The sequence below is a fragment of the Calidris pugnax genome, unplaced genomic scaffold, assembly GCF_001431845.1.
Source record: "Calidris pugnax isolate Ruff unplaced genomic scaffold, ASM143184v1 scaffold89, whole genome shotgun sequence".
Classification (NCBI taxonomy): Eukaryota; Metazoa; Chordata; class Aves; order Charadriiformes; family Scolopacidae; genus Calidris; species Calidris pugnax.
In genome coordinates, this window is record NW_015090865.1 from 3,829,647 (window position 1) to 3,845,587 (window position 15,941).

At 38.4% G+C, this 15,941-nt stretch overlaps 1 protein-coding gene across 2 annotated transcripts in view; it reads right to left on the bottom strand.

Moving 5' to 3' along the window:
• Positions 1 to 15,941, bottom strand: part of CHST15 (carbohydrate (N-acetylgalactosamine 4-sulfate 6-O) sulfotransferase 15) — a 47,171-nt gene that overhangs the window by 18,865 nt on the left and 12,365 nt on the right. For both annotated transcript variants that reach the window (XM_014945381.1, XM_014945382.1), the window contains exon 2: positions 535 to 1,608. In XM_014945381.1, coding sequence (XP_014800867.1) covers positions 535 to 1,122 — 588 coding nt within the window. In that variant the 5' untranslated portion in view covers positions 1,123 to 1,608. The remainder of the gene's footprint in view (positions 1 to 534; positions 1,609 to 15,941) is intronic.

Genomic DNA, 15,941 nt, shown 5'->3' on the forward strand with positions numbered 1-15,941 from the left:
CAGAAAGGACCTCAGTAATCCCCCAACTCCCCTGCAACCCCAACAATTAATTTTTAAAGCCAAACATGTAATACTCAAATCAAATTAACTTCCAGTTTTTAACTCTGAAATACAAGGTTTAAAATGACTGCATTTTCAGGAAGGCACACTGGCAATCAGTTATTAGAACGGGCTCCTTTCTTATTTATAATTTAAGGTGACTGACAATTCTAAGTCAGAATGATTTTGCATGAGGCAAGATAAAAATTCAATGGGATTGTACAGCTATCGGAAGACTGCCTGGTTTTTTGTTTCAGGTGTCAAGACCATTTATAGGTCAGTCATTTGCTTTTGCCCACAACTCAGGAGGATGTGATTTATAGTATCAGCTTTTCAGCTGGTGTAAATCAGGAGCCTCTAGATGGTGTAAATCACTATACGAACATCTGAGCACATCAGTTGCTTTTTTTTTTTATTCTCAGTAAAAGATTGACCCAAACCTCTTGAAATAAGCAAGTATACAGCAGTTTCAGACACACTTCAATTCATACTCACATGTGGCTCTTGTTTCCTCAGCTCTTCTAAATCAGGGCGCTGTCTTGTTATAAACTCTATCTTTGAAGTAATAGTGTCAATAATTAATTTAATGCTTGGATAATCCTTTACATATGAAATATTCATTTTAGAAGGCTGGTAATGGTCTTTCATGTCACTAAGGCTTTCATTGTCCATTAAGCTTGGATTGCTAGTAAAAGCTCCGTAATGGAAGGGAGATGGTATTAGCAACAGGCCATGCTTGGCTCCAGTCAGTATGTAGGATGCCATCACTAGAGTCATTATAATCAACCCAAATATTAAGCTGCATAGCTTCCCCTTCCTCAAGCAGAAAAATCCATTCCAGCTTTCACTGTGATCAGTCCTTACTTCCAGAACTGCAAGCAACTTCATCTGCTTGCTATCGGCGTACAAAGGGATCTTATTGTCTCCTTTGCAAACAGGACACTTCTGGTTGTTGTGATTAGGTCCACGGCATCTGAAACACTGTCTGTGCAAGTCATTTGGTAATAAATGTATGCAACAATTGATGCAATACCTCATATTACTACTGTTAAACTCCTGTATTAATGAGCCAAGCACAGCCATACAAATGTTTCTGAAGCATATGAGTCATCTTCTGTAAGTCTGAAAATATTTAATTCCTTGAGTGATTCTATGACAACTCAGCAACGCAAAAGGACAGGTTTCAACCAGAATAGTTAGAAGTACTCAGAAAGTGACAAATGTCATATAAAGGGAAAAAAAACAAACCAACAACCAACACGCAAAAATAGATGTACTGCAGACGTGGCTTCCAAGAATTTGGCTCAGTAAGAGGAATGTGGGAGAAGTAAGAATCAGCTAGAAAAATGGCTCAAGTTTTTCCCATTGAACAAAATGAAAAGGAATAAAAATTGTTATGTAGCATGAAAATATGCAAAAAATAAAAATAACTCATTGTCCACCGATTTCACTGGAAAAGCAAATATGGGTAGAAATTCCCAGGTATTCTTAAAACAAGCGTGTTCCACACGGGACTGCTGCTACTGGAAGCTTCATCTTCCCAGAGATGATTTCATAGACTTGCACAACCTAAAGAAAGACAGACATAGAGGTAGATACACACAGAACAGCAGACATAATTATCTACATTCACCTTCCTTCAAAGCCGTAGCGAAGTACAATCTGCCACAAGCAATTTCACAACTCTATTTGAAAGATGTCTTCCCTTTGCCCAATATATTAATTACAGCACTCACGATATTAAACCCAGGAAACGTCTGGCTTCAAGTTCACAGCCAGCTGCTCTTTTCCTTCAATCACCCGTCTGCTTGCATCAATGAAGAGCTGCTACCACAGGTAACACCACACAACTTCCCTCAGCTGCTTGCTAACCCATCCAACAGATCCTAATCTGCTCTTTAAATATGGAAGAATTTTTGGACAGTGTTCAGTAACACCAGTTTAAATATTCGCCATCTATCCGTGCGTGGGGACCTTAAATTAACTGTCCTGAAGTAGGGTAGGACCTTACCTAAGAGAACATGGCAGGGAAAAGACAACCACCTCCTTTCAAGTATATGAGATAAAAAGCCAAACAAAAACCCCAGAAGTCACAAATAAAACATTCAGCAAATGAAGGGATTAAATAATAGACATGAGTAAAGGCTCGTGACAGGTTCTCTGGTTTCTGGACCAAATGATTCTGGGACAAGAGGCGCCATCCGCAACACACTGCAAAGCCACCAGGAAACCTTCAGCACTTCTAGTCAAACGTGTTTTGAAAACATAGTGCCCACCAAAAATGGCAAGATGTGTTACTTAAATGAATTGCACAGTCAGTCCTGCAACTTCAAGGCAACACCCTGGATCCAGCAAATCCTTTCAGTGGTGTCCGCTTTGGTACCAGAGAGGTTGTGCAGAAACTACAGGAGCAGATGTCACCTTGCTACAAGGCAGCCACTATGGGCAGGGATTTGAGCACTTATGCATCCCATGAAGGTCTCCACGTCCCCACAGACCAGGGACTGAAGCACCCTGCTGCACCTGGTATGTGCCATCCTCCTTTAAACACCTCAACACATGGATGCTTACAGCCAAAAAGTGACCAGAGACACTTAGAGTATTCATGTTAAGCTTTGGTCTTGGTCTGAGCACGTCAATGCTTGGCTTCCCAGGCAGCATTCAGAACACAAGTCACAAACAACTCATCAGCTTACGGATGGTCTTAATTAAAGCATATTTATGCATAGTTCCCCTAGAATCTCTGTTTTCATGCCTTATTAAATAACATACTGGAACTACCCACATTTTAAGTTCAAAATCAACTCTATTTTGAGAAGCCAGATTATCACATACAAAAGTTCACAGAAAATATACCTTCTTCTATATACTAGAAAATATTTTTATTTTCTAGAATCATTTTTCTGAGGGAACTAAAGATAGGAAGTATTTTTAAAAAAATCTTGAAAAGTCAGGAGCAAAACAATGAACTGGCATCGGATGAAAAGGAAAAGAAAAAGATGGGGAAAACCTAAGGGGCAGTAGCAATGTATGGCTCTGGCAACTTCTATTTTGGCTTTTGTCACCTGATAAAGACAAAACATCCTTTTAATCCCTAGGAATGAAGATACTGTGTGCCTCCAGTGCTGTGATGCTCCTTGTCTATCCCAATGTGGATATCCATGGAAGAAGCGACCCAGTTCCCCCCAACACCTCCATTTCTCAGCATCACCCAGGACCTGGTCCGCCACAAACTGCTTTTCAGCCCTTCCGCAGACAACCCCAATATTAACCTGAGCAGTTACCCTGAAGGGTCAATACAAGCAATTTTAACCATTTGATGACTAAGAGGTTCCACATTGCCTCTGAAGCAGCACTGCCACCTGGAGACGCCAATGAAGGGCCCCATGGACTCCACTCATGAAATATAGCACTTCATTGCAGATAAAAACAGCAACAGAAGGAGCTGGAAGAATTCAGGAGCATGACAGCTTTACCTGAACAGAACAACATCTTTTGCCCAGAGGACTCTGGATGATGAAATGCTAATTAATTAAAATTATTTTTCAGCTGAAGTTAATCTGTGTTATAATTAACTTCACTAGACCGGAGAACCAGCTCATTGCTTTATGAGATATCTAAAGGTCCAACATTCACTTTTATGACTTAAATGAAGATACAGTTTCTAAGTCACCTTAATCAAACTATGAAATAGAAGAGATGTTTGACAATTCATATTTACAAAAAATTAGTGTAGCATCGGAGTAACAAAATAAAAGATCAGCACCATTATAAGTCTCATATAAGTGCAGTTCTCTCAGTTTAATTAGACCACAGAAACCATGTACAAATTTTTTTCTTATTACTTGTTGCCAGTGGCTCCCTCCTTTGGACCCACAGTAGTTGCTCCTTCTCTACAAAAATCCATCTTTCCTTTTAAGGCTCAGAAAAGCTGCTACTTTTCATTGTTTCCAAACATCTTTTTTTCTTCCCTATCCTATGGTGCTCTTCATTTCACCCAGAAACACCTAACTTAATTCATCCTTTTGCACACCTCTGTCTTCCATAGAAATCTTCCTGTCTGACTTTGTCCCTTAGCTCCTGAGAAAAACCAGACTTACACGTTTGTATAATGTCCAACACACCAATAATGAAAATATTTTGTCATAACAATACAATGGTTACACAAAGAGTCCTCTGAATACTTCTACAACACACCAAATCATAGAAGTATAACCATTACTAATTATGAGTCCCAGAATTTGTCTGCTTTGCCTTTAGCTTTTTCAACACTAATTTTTAATTCTTAAGAAACATTGGTTAATTCTAGATAATAACTCCTGGTTCATTCCTACAAAAGCGACCAGATCAAATTGGGCAGTCAGGTCAGACATTGAATTAATCACCATTCTTCTACCTGCATTTTTCTATGACACAAAGTGCTTTTGTAAAATTATTTGTATTCTGGATGTTTCCCCCACCTAACACCGTCACGTAGTGGTGGATTTCTGCAATCAGAGCAACCAGACTGTCTCAAGGACTCAAGAATAATTATTAAGATAAATACTGAACAAAAATATTTGCAAAATACCTTCCTACAAAGAAAAGTTCATTTTCCTAATGAGCTTATTCTACAAGTCAGATGAGGCAGACAGAAATCACAGCATAATCATTACTGACTATATTTAAATCAAAAGATAAGAAATTGCTGTAAGACTTCTCCAAGAAATGAGTCTTAAAAGCTTCTATAAGGAAATGGACCTGTGATGATTTTGACAGAAGTTTGAATGACTAGAGACACTAAATCAGATTCATGTGTGTAATATTAAACCCAGAAAGTTTATGCTTCTTATACATAAAATAAGTCAGGAATAAGTCACCTGAGCAAAGATGAGGAAGCAAGAAAGGAGACAGAAATACTGTCAGGGGAGGTCTGGACATCATCCATAGAGGCAACAAAGGAAATAATGAAAATAGAGACAGTTCAAAAAAAGACTAGAAAAAGAGAGAATGGAGTTGAGGGTCCTCACAGCACCTCTTTAAAAAGATCCACTGTAACTTGTAGTCTCTTCTTTGTGGCAGCTATAAAAATATCTGGTAACCAGAAGGTACCCTATAACATCATTTCAATTAAATTTATCATGTGCTATACATTTGTTTTCTTGTAACCCTTCCATCCTGAACTCCTCCACTTTGACACCCAGTGAGTATCTCAACACTCTGCCAGACCTCTGCCCTCCTCCTCCTTGCTGTTTATTTTCAGAGGGACTAGTAACTACAGACTGTTTATTTAGGAAAAAATACAATTTATTTTCCAGTCCTCTTCTAACAGGAATCTGAAGCTTGCTCAGTGACACTGATTGAACAGATTTAGCTGAGATAGGTTTTACAGAATCAGTTCAAGACTTGTGTATTTGACATCATTAATTCTCGATTTTTTAAGAGGAGGCATCAGAGGAGGCATTAATGCATTCAGAGCGCAGAATCTTGGTCTCTGTCCCATCTGACATCTGTTTGTATGTTCAGAAAATGCACTAGAATTTATTGAACCCTTCCCAGGTGCAGACGCTTCTCATGAAGCTCCATTACAAATATTACAAACTCAAGGAAAAACCACGTTAACTACATCTTTGACAGTTGAGGAAAATGCTGTACAGGAAAGCTGATACAAGTGAAAAAAGAAAAAAACAAATATGCTTAGGCTACAGTAAAACTGAGATGTTAATCACACTAGTCATGAGGGAAAATTTAATGTCCCACCAGCAACCATAACTCTGCCAACTTATGCATATGCACTACAACAGGCTGCTTAATTAGATGATCAGTTTGACGACCTACCACAGGGCAATATGACATATTGCTCAGCTAATAGAATAGAGACATTGCTTTTCTTTTTTTTTTTTTTTTAATAACGGCTAGTTGCAAACATAACATTTTACATTATTTTCCACTGTCATGTTCATGTAATAAAAAAACCCAACTGTAATAAACACATTAAAGAGAGGATATAATTTTCCACTGCCATTCCTTTCTTTTTACCAAGACATTTTTAATAAAAGTTCATTCCCCAGCCTTTTACCATGCAATGAAGGATGCTCACCAGAAGACCAGGAACCTTCCCCAGCGTAAGCAGCTCTCGTTTTCCTCATCCACCCCAAGAAATCGAGACTTCTACAGCACCTTTTTGTTGTTGTTTCTTCCATTCAGCGTTTCCAGTAGTCATAACCACAGATATACTTCACTTTTTTTTTTTTAAATTTATTTATTCCAATATAGAAAGCAGAAGCATGTGAACTGCAGGCAGAATAAAGCCTCTGAGATTTGAGTTGGTAATAAACCATTTATGTCTTTTTATATTTTAGTTGCAAAACTGCTGTCGGTTCACTGGCAGAATATTACTCTCTTTACACAACAAGCTGTGTCTTTGTATATTGTTGAATAATGTAGCATGTAATTTCCTCTTGTTGAAAAGAATGGTGAATTATTTATGATCATGTCTATATGGTATTTGCCTGTTGTACATAAATGTATAACAGCCCTAACCACAAAGCAGAAATCAACATAAACCTTTTCAAGCTCCTTGGCCAAAAGCAATCCTCCTCGTAAAAAATGAGAATACTTTGGGAACCTCCTAAGTAGGAAACATGGATATAAGAGATGACACACAGTGGAATGGGAAAAAAAAATTGCACAGCTATCTTAGATTTCAATATATTCCTGCTGAAGCCAAGGGGGCCTGAACACTGTTTCAAACTGAAGCAGACTCAAGCTAACAAATATATTTATATCCAACAGAGAAGTTAATAGCAACCAGGTGAGACCTTGTCCTTGCTCATTTCCCTGTGCAATTCCATCAGAGGAGCTGCTGTTGAGTGCCCAGGCTGCAGGAGGGAAGGCTGGCAGGTAACACTTGCAGGTACCACAAAAATCAAACAGCACAAGGCAATAAACAGCACCATAAACTACTGAAAATGCTGTATCTGCCATGTCATTGCCATACAGGAAGATAAATAGGGTAAAAAGATAAATTCTGCCAAAAAGAAAACATGCAAGATTATTCATCATTCACATATTTTTGTTCGCTGTATAGAAATATTTAAAATTCTGTTTTATTTCTTTTAAATAAACATTTCATAAAATTCCTCCCCTTTCTCTTAAAGGATTGTAAGGGAAGACAGCAATCAAAATGGCTGTAAAAAGAAATTACTTTCATATGCTCAGTCATATAACTAAGATTTTTCTCCTCTATGAATAAGATAAAACAGATGGAAAAGATTTTACATGCACACACATCTTCTGGACATCTAAGTTTATGACCTATTTTTCAGGTCATCAGCCTTAATATTTAATGTGCTTTCTTTTTTTTTTTTTCCCCCATAATTCTTTAAAATAAAGATAAAACAAACTTTTGCTAGTACTCTTAAGGCTAAATTTTATACTAGACTTGTTACTTTTAATCATATTCAGCTTTTTCTCCTACCACATGAAAGAGCAGCACGCTGTTAACCTATTATAAACACACTTCAAGAACACCAGTAACACATTTCTCAGCTTGATGTATAACTGTTTTCCCCGTTTGATGTCAGTGGAGCTACAGCACTTTGTTTCCTCTCTTCACACAATATAATTAAAATGTGGAGCTCATTGAGGCCAAAAGTATGAATACATTTGGAAGACATTAGACAATTAATGGAGAATAACTCTATCAATGGTTGCTATCCTCAATTCCCAGAAGCCAGAAAGGGATGGGGATCAGAAAAATCTATTAATACCTGTTCTTACACACTTTCACTGAGTATTTAATACTGGCCACAGCCAGAGGCAGGAGAGAGGGACAGAAGTATCTGTGCCAGTTGAAGATTTGAGCTAAGATTGTCCTGTTGGGTAGGTCATAATATGAATTATGGATTTCTAAAACAAGTTAGAAAACAATCTACCAGATCTCAGGTTAGATGGGATGAAGCCCAGGCAAAGTGTGCCCCTCAGCCAGAGCTCCCATGGACAGGCTCTGCAGTCTCATAAAACACGTTTTCTTTTTTCTTTCTGTCCATTTTCTTATTGCTGCTCACATCAGGCATCACTTCAAGGATTTGTATGTTGATGTCCTTATTAGAGCAGAGAAAAATGGACTCTTTTTCCCAAGGAATCTTATTACTTCTCAGCAAAAGTAAAAAAACCAAAAAACTTCAGCTATTAATACGTGGAAACACAAGAGCACTCCGTGTTCTTGCTCGGTTGCTTCCTTTATGGGAAGAGCTTCAGCTGCTGTGATGTCTGTAATTTTTCTGTGTGATGAGAAGCAGTTGCACCACAAGAAGATACTTCAGCTTAAGCATCACGCCAGGTAGAAAAGAGGAACATGTCCTCTGCCCAAGTAGCCCTTTCCCTCCTCCTCCTTGTTTAAATATAAGCTACAGATGCCAAAACATAAATATAAGCACCTTTACCAAAAAAACCCCAAAACAACCCAACAAAGTAAAAAAAAAAAGATAATACCTCTTGATCTCAAGGCAAAAGATAATACCTCTTGATCTCATCTGATCACCTTCTAAAGGAGCACATGGATCCTAGTTTAATACTATCTAATGCCATTCTTTGAGTAACCTCTGTGTTGTTTTATCCACAGTTTCCTAATTGTTTTCACTAATCTGGATAAATATTCTTACTGCCTAAGTGCCTTCCCTGTCAAGATTTGTTTAATTCTAATTCTCAGTTTGCACTGATGATGTTTTTTGAAATTTCAGAGCAAAGCTAATCCCACACCCTCCACGAACACTCCAGAAATGAACTTCCCTTTGGTAATATTTCACTCTCAAGGATTCCTGTGAAGACAGGGCTGTCATTAGTCACCAGAAGATGTAGGTCTCTAAGTGAAACGCTGCCCACAAGCTTACCATGATAAACTTCCCGTGACTCACATGAAGAGGAATGGAAACATGAAAGGGCAGAGTGAGGCTGGTAGAGCAAAACCTTCATAAAATTTTCATATGAAAAAAAAAACCCAGCAATATTTAGTAGCACTGCAACACAACCACGTAATTCCTCTTCCACTTCTCCATCACCCATAGCAATATTTAGTAGCACTGCAGCACAACCATGTAATTCCTCTTCCACTTCTCCATCACCCATTGCAATGTGACCCACGGCAGCAGGCACAGGCTTTCTGCCTGTACATCAGCAATCCTTCAGCCAGACACATGAAAAAACCTTGCAAAACTTTACCATTATGGACAATTTTTAGCTCTCGAGCTACCTGGAAGGGTCAAGGATTGAACCAGACTACAGGCTGCACGATGATTTTGCTCTCAGACATTGTCTCTTCAGAACAAGCCCAAGTATTTGTCCAAGTGTAGTGGACTATTTGTACAGCGTGAGGAAGTTCATCCTGTGAGTGGGCAGGTTGTATTGTTTTAATAAATAAACAGTACAAGTACTAAAAACCTGACCTAAAAAAGCAAAAGAAAACGAGCTCAGGAAAGAAGAGGAATAATCATAGATTTTCCCTATCCTGCTTTTTGTACACATTTGGCTCCTCAAGTTAACATTTTTGGAAATAAACTTTGCCTGAACTCACATCTATTTACCTCAGAGAAATCAACAAGCTGCCAGAAAGAAGATATGTCAATAAAATGAGAATCATGAATCACTGACCTCCACAACCTTCTTGCAAAAAAAAGAAAAAAAAAGAAAAAAGCAGCTATTGCAGTGGTTTAGAAAAGCAGCAGGACTCATTACAAAGCTCAGCAACCTCCTGCAGACTGAAGTTACGTAAAGCCCCACTATTTGCTTCAAAAACCTAATTTAAAAAAAATAATCAATAAATGCAACTCCCAAGAAATTATATAAACTCACCTTTCAAGGCAATCACTTGAAAAACAGTCACATTTTAAAAGCCAGAATATCTGGTCATAACCCATGACTACACATTGAACCTGCTGAACACTTGTTCAAGCGTAAAATATTCTTTAAAGGACCTGGTTCTGAAGCCTTTTAAAGCCAAAGAAAACCTCCTGAATCACCACTGAATCGGCAACCTTGCCTAAATAACAACTGTGGCTTATTCCATAACCCAGCTGGTTTCCTTCCTAAAATCTAATCCAAATGCACTTTGTTCCTTCCTCATCAATATACTTCCAAAGAAAATGTGAGAATGGAACAAATAACACCCTCCAGTTAAAAAAAATAATAAAATAAAAATCAGCAAACTCCCCTAAAATCAGGCCAACCATAGTCATTTCAACGAAATAAGGATCCACTCCATTATTTGTTCTGCAACGCTCAGGAAATAGTTACTGAGCTTGAATCACACCACTCAATTAGGGCATGAACACTGCCTGAATAAACAGATTATTTGAATTGAGGAAAAAAGTTGGGGTACAGGGAAGGGGAGCAGGAGACTGTCCTGGATCAGCCACACCAAGGCCATGCCTTCCCCTAGAAACCTGTTAATTACACCTGAAGTCTTGCGCGAGTTCCTAGAAATTACCAAAGTCCAGCATCTTGCACTCCTAACAGGCCACATCCACATGTTTTGATGTGCTCTTGTTTGATTTGACTTGAAGACGTGAAAATAATTTAAGCTTGGTATTACTCATTTTTCAATTGAAACTATTTTTCAGTGGAAAAAAAAAAAAAATCACTAAAAAATTGAATGACTTGTAGTTGTGGTTTTTTTTTTCTTTCTATTTCACCTGATTTTAATCACTTTAGAATCAGACCCATCATTTATTTTTGGGCTTCTTGCAGAATAAAAATTCCAGACAGGAAAAAAAAAACCAAACCAAAACCAGCTAACCTCTGGCTACTGATAAACCCCAAACTACATGATGGTCTCCCAACTAGATCTGAACTACTATACAGGTTTAGAAGATAATGGACAGGCTCCTTCATGTTTAAGGTAGGGATGAGATCTCGCCAACAACTCCTTGGCAGTAACATCTGCCTCAGATCCACACAAGGTCATTCTCCAAAAGCTATTCCCATGCAGGATTTATATGGAAGGTTTTATGAGAACTGAAGAGAAGCGTAGGGATCTGGGGCATCGGCACTGCAAGGGCTTCTCCAGAAACACAGGTCCAAAAGCCCTTGAAGAAAAAAGTCACCACTGCCAGTCACCCAACCTGTGGGACCACACGTCCCAGAGTGATGAATCCATCACTCTTTGTATTTAAGTCCTTCCTCTTGTACAAACGTGGAGCAAAATTCTGTTCTTATGTATTTATAAGGATGCTCAGAGTAGAATTTTGCCTACGGTACATGCTGGCTTCTCAACTCGTGATCAAAACCTGCTGCCCATGATGCGTAACATCTCCAGCAATTCATCTTTTCACTTCACTTCGTTTCTATTCATCTCACATCGCGTCTTGCTACAGGAACACTGACAGATTTATATTGAATATGAAAAAAACTGCACACTGTAGAAAAACGTTGTCTTTACACAAATTACTCCAGTACATGCCTTCTCACAGAAAAGCCATTTTAAGCCAGTTTCAGAAATCATTATGCATAGTTGAATTTTAGCATTTTTTCTGTTTGTTTTTGATTCCCATAGTAAGCAACTTCCCAAAATATCCTACACAGTCCTTGAGGTCAGCCCATTAAAACAGAGATAAATCAATGCATCCATCCTGTGGGGCTCACAGATTCCTCTCCCAAAAATCTGGAACCAGATTAAAAAGTTCTGGTATTCAGCATAAAACCAGAATTCACATCTATTTAACAAAAACAAACAAACAAACAAACCCCACACAAAACAGTCAGCCTCTCATTAAATTAATCTAATCACTAAGAGCCAGAACAGATATAAAGTACTGGTGCTAATGGGAGTTAACTTTTAAGCTTTGCTAAGAAAAAGTGTTTTTTCTTAAGTGTCCAGAAAGACATCCAATGTCAAAAATAAGATGAAGACAGACATAAAAGGTTAAATCACTGAAGCAGTGATTTAATTCAGTGACTAAATCACTTCTTTGGTGATTTAATATCAGTGAGAATTCTTCAGGCTGAATTTGCTGTATTTATTTTCTTTTGTTATGTAGGAGGCGGCAAATAACCAAAGAGCTCACAGTAAAGGATCACCTAAAATACAACTTTGAGTGCAGAGAGCAGACACGATAAGGCTGGTTTTGCCACCAATGTTTTTATTACATTTTTAATAAGATCAAACAGCCGCTGAAGTTTCATTCCCAACACAGGATATCACATTACTTTACAATAATAGAAATTCTTACCTACACGTTCTTTCAAGGAATAAATCACACTATCCTCCCACAAATCAGCCAAATTCCTCTTGTAAGTACTAATGCAACAGGGAAACACGAAGTATGAAGGCTGAATCTGTTATGAAACTCTTCCACTCCAGATATTTTTAACAAATAAATCCAGGGGGTTTGGGGGTTGGCAGGTGGGGAAAAAAATATCATCTCTAAATACAGCTCCCGTACACCCTGCAGTCAGGCTGCAATCAAAAATAAGTAAGTACTTATCTTCCGAAAACTCCACAGGCAAAGAATTGGTCTAATATTGACAGAGTTCACTTATCAAATGTAGACTATTTTTTTGTCATCCATTTCTTCCTGACAGCTGCCCGTCCTGCTTCATTTCCAGGCTTCCAACTCCGCTCCATTTTTGGAGTGACTGAACAGATACTTCTGTAATTTACCCAAATAGCTTTTCTGGAGCAACTTGCTCAATAGAGATAGTGGGTTTCCCTTCATGCCAAGCTCAGCTTGGTGAGGACAGCGTGCTCATTTTCATCACCTTGTCCAAATACAGGGAAATCACTCCAGACAGCCAATTTCTCTGTGTTGGCTACACCATGAGATTCGAGTGACTGCCTCAGATTTAGGCATCTGCCATCCACACCTTTGGGTGAGAGGGACACCAAAACCTCCTTGTGCTAAAGGAAAGTAAATTTTGACACAGAGTGCCAGCTGACTCTCTGAGGAAGAGAGGAGAGCCAGTGTGGCACAGTTGGGTTTGCAGGAAGAGATCTTTCAGTGCTGAAGATTTATTTTAAGCCCAGGTCTTTTGTCTCTTGCATCGATTACTGGTCCAGAACCAGCACGTGGGAGAAAAAATGTTCTGAGAATATTTCCATTGGTCCTGCCAAGCATTTTCAGCCTCGGCATGCTGCAAAAGAGTGGGCATTCACAGTTATGTTGCTCCGATTACCATCTTGTTCTTTTTACACATTTGATTTTACTTGATTTTAGCAGCTGCTACCTCAAGTTGATTTAACGTGAGAAACATATTCTTTCCACCATCTGAAATCTAATACTTGCTGCCACTTTGCAAGTGGTATACTGTATGAATTGCTAAATCTTGTGGGTTGTGAGAGATCAGCTGCTAATTTAAGGCCGGTTTTGAGGGATGAATAACATTATATGGAATAAATAGAATATGCATAACGTAATGCCTTCAGTGCCTGTTTATCTCATGGTGTGGTAAAATGTTTTTGCATGCAATAATGCAACCAAATGGTATCTACTAGAATTCATTTGATATACCTTCACGCTTCATAAATAAGCGCTCTTTCTGAAGGGGATCAATCTATGTGATACTTAACACTGCTTTAAACACAATATTGTTGTGACAATTCGAGAACAACGTATACACTAACAGCTGCTCATTTGATTTTTAGTGACTGCAGAGGGATTTTCCTCCACCTCCAAAGTAAATTTTCTCCATAAACTTTACTATCTTAGCACAGTCATCTGAAATTTTCTGTTGTGACTCATATACGGTCCCTTCTCCGTGAGACATACATTAAAATGGATGGAAAAACATATCTCATCTGTACATAAGTACTGTGTAAGTACTTTTTCATGAATAGGGCATTTCATCTTTCATCCAGTGCTGAGTGGGTGAAAGGAAACATACACAGCTGCATCCTGAAAAGACAAACTCAGTATTAGAGTCTGTCATTAAAGTTTCTTGTAAAGTCAAACAAAAATTAGTCAACAAAAACTATTCATTGATGCCCAATCACAACTGTGGCTTTGTTTCGATACTTTAAAAAAAAACAAACCCTGCGTTCCATGCTTAGCAGTAACTTTTATAAATGTTCAACAACTTTTATCCTTTATGCAAAAACACAGCAGATAAATCTCAGCCCATTACAGTACCAAGAGTCTACGTGTTTGTTCCAAAGTGAAGTAGATTCAAAATTCAAGTGGAGATACCCAAAAATATGTAAGTATTCTCAAGAAATTGCTCATCAGTTACCTCTGTAAGAGAAACACAGTATCATCAGGTAAGATTCCTTCTGGTAACTACAGCTAATTAAGCAATACCTTTCTGCTATAATCTGTTATATTGTTTTCAGCATCTTAGAAAAGTGTTTATTCTGCATAAGTCAAGCAACGTTTACTCCCCAGGTCTCCTCCTACTACTCATAATGTTTCATGGAAGGTTTAGAATCCGCCACTCATCCATATCACATGCTCTTTAACTACACAGAAGTGTAATAAATTCTTATAAACCAGCTTACAAGATACCATCATTCTGAAGAGGTTTCTGCATGGCTGTACTCTCTTTTCTGTTGCTATTAACGTAATATCTTTAGAGGCAGAGCATATACTTGATATGGAACCTAATGGATTAAACACTCAATATTGTCCTCTCTTCTGTCTTTAGATCATCCCAGCTAAAGAACACCACTTCTATCACACACTTCAAAGAAATTCAAATACCTTCATTTACTGATTTCCACTATTACAAGAAAGAGAATTTGTTTCGCTCTTTCATTAGCTTCTCAAAAAAAAAATAAAAATCACAGCTCTTCAATTTTCATAACACGGTAAACTCTAGCCCAGTAATCTTGCAAGAGCACGAAGACCCTCAGTTACAACAGTAAAAAAAAAAAAAAAAGATAAAAGAGCACCCAATAAGTAAATACTGTAAAATCCATAATAAGAATAAGATAAATCTGTTCCTCGGCCACTGAGTCGCTGACTCCCTTGACTTGACTGTGTATTCCTGCTGGTTTTGCTTGTGTTTGGCTTCAGTATGTTTGTTTTCCACTTGGAAAGAACACAACCACAAATACCTTTTCATGCTTCACGTTGCACTTAGTGGGACTGCAGATTGTAAACAAACAAGATAAAAACCTGAGAACTTTCTTTACTGAAATTCCATGGAAAGAAACCACGGAAAAAAAAACAACAACAAACCAACAAAACAAACCTTAAAACCAACCAACTCTGCATACTGACAAATGCACCAAAAAAATTTGGCATGCACTCCCTCACACCCTGCCTCTCATGCAACATTTTCTGCAAGATAAAGGCAACATTTAGTCTAGAAAACTAGATGGTCTTTATTTGTGGTGCAGAGGCAATCCGAGGCAAGCTCTCGAAGAGACTTTCTTTTTTTCCAATGGAGACTTTAATTAGTTTCCCTACAGCAGAAGTTAAGCGTCTCAAACTAACCTTCCACGGTTCCTCTGCTTTAACTGCAGAGGGGTCAAAATTCACTTTTTAAGACCTTGCATTGAGAAATTGAAAAAAAAAAAAAAAATAAAATCCCACCCTTGATAGAGCTCCCAGATGGCAAAACTGGCCAGTTCATACTGTGGTCCTTCCTGATCCCTACCTGAACACCACGTGGGTGCTACACAGGGATGCCCGATGCTCCTCTTGCTGGTGGACCAAAAGCCCAGAGGATGCAGCCTTAAGGAGAGAGGGAAAACTGTTCTCAAATGCTCTGCTCCAGCTAGAAAGCTCTCACTCTGAGGAAAAATCCTCATGTCCCTGGGGGCAGCAGGGCAAAAAAGCTCAAAAGCCATCAGTGGGAGGTTAAATGAGGTTTTACTTTTAAACAGCAGTGCGTGTTGATCTATTTGGTTCTAAACAGAAGAGGACAGAGTCGTTATAAGACATTGCAGCTGAAATCGGATCAACACCAGTTCTGGAGCTCAGGTTCCA